General features: G+C 33.9%; 1 protein-coding gene across 1 annotated transcript; it reads right to left on the reverse strand.

Moving 5' to 3' along the window:
- Window positions 1-2,427: 2,427 nt before the first annotated feature.
- Window positions 2,428-3,948, reverse strand: LOC117115504 (extracellular tyrosine-protein kinase PKDCC-like). Its single transcript, XM_033259347.1, has 2 exons — window positions 3,585-3,948; window positions 2,428-2,940 (listed from the first exon to the last, which is right to left on the reverse strand). The coding sequence occupies exons 1-2, from the start codon at window positions 3,793-3,795 to the stop codon at window positions 2,726-2,728; spliced, it is 426 nt and encodes a 141-aa protein (XP_033115238.1). The 5' UTR covers window positions 3,796-3,948; the 3' UTR covers window positions 2,428-2,725.
- Between the last annotated feature and the right edge of the window lie 440 nt (window positions 3,949-4,388).

The following is a 4,388-nucleotide window of genomic DNA, read 5'->3' on the forward strand; positions in this document are numbered from 1 at the left end:
TATATGATTATTGTATTTTAAATGAACAATTTTACTTTTGATTTTTCAGCTAGCATTGTTGATGTTGCATGTTTTAATAGACAGTCAAAATGGTTAAAATATCTTACAAAACACAATCAATAAATCATATGCAGTATAACTAAGTACAATGCAATAGAAAAGGAACCCCTTTACCATTTCATTTATAGAGAGCACAGAAAAGAGACCAAAGTAGCTAATATATTGCAATCGTGATTGGTCAATCTCTTGAAATGAGGCCAAATCATTCAAGCATCACTGGCGTTAGCTCAGTGGCGTTAGCTAATCTGGGGTCTGCAGATAGCGTTAATAACGCCAAGGACGTGGCGTAGTGAGTGGCTTTAACAACGCCACTACCTAGTTCACACACAAAGGCGTACGCTACGCCAGGCTTAAGCCAGCCTTACGCCGTGTGTGTGAACATAGCCTCTGGAAAAACCTGGTTCACCAACCGCCTGAATGCCCTTTTAAAGGGTTTGCTGGTAAATGGGATAGTAACAGCATGTGGGTTCACATCCAAAAAAACCTCTTCAATCAAATGGAAATTTTCCGTATGTATGGATGTCTAATTTAAAGAAAATATATTCTGAGAATATTTGCAAGTCATACCCTTGAGCTTCTGCGCGAGGCAGCCGTGGCACCAGAAATTTGCCGCCAAGGGTCCGACATGTCTGAGCCCAAGGGGTCGACAAGACTTGGTCGACGACCTGGAAAGAACAAATTCATTTGTAAGGGTTCACGGGGAGAGTTTTTATGACTTAGTATGGTCCAAAATGTGCTTGTAGACCACAATTTTAGGGATTGGCAGTCAAAATAACGTTACTTAGATAGGCAAATTATTATTTTTTTAAATTTTTGGTTTGACGACCTAGTCGTGCGCCGGACGACAGGGGGTCCAGGCCTGTCAGACGGGGAAGGGGAAAAAGCCTACCCTGCCCCTTGCTTGCGCCGCCACTGGTGCAAGGAAAGGCCGGGATGTAGAGTTGGGCGTAAAGTAGAGAGTGGACTTATACGCGAGGAACTACAGTAATTTAATTTAACAATTTTTTGAACTGATTCTGCAATTTGCTGTCTCATCAGACAAATCAAAGTATTTTAGAATCAAAATAATATATATTTGAAACTATAGACTATACTGAAAAAACAGCAGAAAAATAATGGATATAATTTTTAAAATGTTGTCCAGAACAAAATAAGACATTTTAAAATATAAAATCATATTTAATAATTATTGTAATATATATATATATATATATATATATATATATATAATTGATATAATATACTTTATATGTAATATAATGTATATTACATATTTTATAAATTAAAAGGCGAAATACTGATAAACGACAATGCTGTATAGGAATCAATGGCTAGATCTTGGTAAAGATACAAAATTAATAGGAAAAAGCTGAAATGTAAAGGTAAGAAATAGAACACATTTCCTTTGATATGGAAGACAATACAATCTAACTATCTTGTATTGTCTTGCAATATATCATAATAACAATACAATAATTATAACAATAAAAACAATGATAATTATAAAAATAACAACAATCCACCTGAAGAAGTCTAGTCCTACAGTGCATACAAAAGCTTGTGAAAATAAAATATCAAAATGCTACTTTTTGCTTTCTTATGTTTTTTGTATTTTCATTTTTAAAAAAGATTTATTCGGTCTTTTTATATAGTGCCTTTCTTTGCAGATACAAGTGCTTCTGTCCTAGCTGTAATCAGCGCGGGAGCATGCAACCCCACCAGCACCAATATTATACTCCTGGGTGGAGAGAAGCAAGTGTCTTACTCATTCACAAGCAAAATACACAGCGAGGGATTGAAAACTAAATTAACCCGCTGCACCAAACCAATTTCCACGAATATAAATCTACTCTCTTAATAACAAAATTACTAAGTTTAAATTTCTTTTGTCTAGTTCTTTACAAATATATCTCTGTATATATACTATATCTTTTTTCTTATCCCTCAACGATCTATTTTACATCTACAGTGGAATCAAATAAACTATATATTTATATTCTATTCATGATCTATCAAACTATTTTCAATATAATCTATACCTCAGTATGATGCTTATGGAGTGGAGTTGTTCATTCGAGTTATTCAAGATGAAGCATGTTTGACAATCAAGGATGTACATCCCTGATCTGATATTTACTACAGGTACAGAACAGAACCCTCCACTGCTAACCCTTGTGGTACACGGTTCAATAGCCTTTCTCCTGCGCCCTCAAAACGACGGTGTAGAAGCATACGCACACACATACATGCTTATAGAACATGCATATATCCTGGCACCGTTCTTATTGGTCAGTTTGACTCTTCGGTAAGGTCCATTCCAACCCCCGCCCCCCCTCACCAATACGGTCTATACTAACATCACCTTGTTTTACTGAAGTTACACTCAGTCACTCACTTACTCAGTTGTGTAAATTAAGCTCATTATATGTCCAATTGATACATAAAGTTTTGTTTTGTTTTTTTTAAATATGGATATATTTAGAGGAAATATTTAAAAAAATTATATATTAAATATACCCCACTCATCACTGTAAGAGCACATATTTTATCTGTAAAATTAGTCTTAGCACAACACTTAATCTTTAAATTTATAATCTTAATAATAAATATAAATTTGGTGAGTTGATCTTCAAATATATAGTAAAAAGAAGGAAATTACGGTACTCTATTTGGTGGCATGTCTTTGGAATGTTTTAAAAATATCAACAAGCTTTCCACTGGATACCTGTAGCTCTTCCAACATTTGAACTGCCATGTTGACCTCAGATTCAAGGTCAGCGGGAATGTCGCTGATGATTATTTTTCGAAAATTTGATAGAAACCCCAAGAGATTCAACTTCGCATTTCTACCATGACACATCGACTGTACACAGGAAACACCTGAATAAACAAGCAAATAAATCATTAAATAAAAAATCTAATAATTAGAATAATAATAATAATTCTGGATTTATGTAGCACCTATGTTGTCACAGCATCAAGGTGCTTAACAGCAACATAGAGAAGATTAAGAAAATAAACCATAAACTAATGTACAAATGTACAGTAAATTACTTATCCAATATATTTTCGTGGGCTTAGTTTTAATTTAATTTAACAATTAACTTGATGAATATTTATTTTGATATTAAATTACTATTAAATTAAGTATAGCTAATGCAATTGAATTATTTTGATGTGTATTTACACTATGTAGGACAAAAACCACCTAGAACAATAACCTACCGGACAAAAACCATCCAAAATGGAATATACCATTGTTAAAGTAGGGTGGGCAGTAGGGTGAACAATGTTGGGCGGGTTTGTTCTAGCTTTACAATAATAGCATAGTTTACATTGTGACATCCTATTATATGCCTTTAATTCATTAATTCTTTTGCAACATTCATTTAGATTAATAAGCTTGTAGATTTCAGCAAACACGGTGCTTAAAATTTGCCCTAACTGTCCACTTAAATTCCCAAATACAATCGGGCGGGAAACGAAAACTACAAAAATTATGGTGCTGTAAGTACTGTACTGACCTAGGTCCTTTTTTTTAAAGTAGCACTGAGAATCCGAAGTACAGTGCTGTTCCTCAGGTGCCAAGTCATCCAAGTCGGCGAGCTTCACTGTCCCGTTAACAAACACCATCTGGCTCAACTTGAAGTCTGACAGGAGAAGCGAACCAATAGGAGAGGTTTCCAAATGATACAATAATGACAATACATCAGTACACACCTGAAAAATATCCATAGTAAAATTAACATGGCATCACAGAAAATACAAATGAGTAATTCATTTCATTTCATTATGCATTCCGTCTTTTAAACAACATTATGTATGTAATTGAAGTTACAAAAAAACAAACCAGAAATTTGGGAGGATTGGGTCTAACTAAATTGAACCAAATTACTTTAGCATAGCCGGTTGACTTAACCCCAAATTTAACAACACACACAAATATTAAATCTTCAAATATACAAAAAACAAGAAGCTATTGTTATCTGTACTTTAAAGGTGGTGTGCAAACATGGACCTACAGGGATTGGGGGACAGAGCCATTTAGATATAAGCTTTCATTTTTCATCATGGCAAATTTAATGCCAAACAATAGAATACTGGGTAAACTTAAAAGATTTATGACTCCTTTTTAATTTTCACTCGAGAAAATAACAAATTTTATATTCAATACAGCCTGGAACTGTATATTATCTCATCACTATCAGTGAAAATTCTTATACAGTTAGTTATCTATGCTTGTCATCAGTACTTATCTGAATCTGTTTATATGGCATGCAATGTTGTTGCAATTGTTAATTTCACATTGATGTTATCTATTCCCCAAA

The sequence above is a fragment of the Anneissia japonica genome, unplaced genomic scaffold (assembly GCF_011630105.1).
Source record: "Anneissia japonica isolate Jap-2015-1 unplaced genomic scaffold, ASM1163010v1 scaffold285019_len44990_cov163, whole genome shotgun sequence".
NCBI lineage: Eukaryota > Metazoa > Echinodermata > Crinoidea > Comatulida > Comatulidae > Anneissia > Anneissia japonica.

Coding starts and splice junctions, on each gene's coding strand:
- LOC117115504 (XM_033259347.1), bottom strand. CDS start 3,795: ATGGATATTTTTCAGGTGTGTACTGATGTATTGTCATTATTGTATCAT. Junction 2,941..3,584: donor CTTTAAAAAAAAGGACCTAG/GTCAGTACAGTA, acceptor TTGTTTATTCAG/GTGTTTCCTGTGTACAGTCG.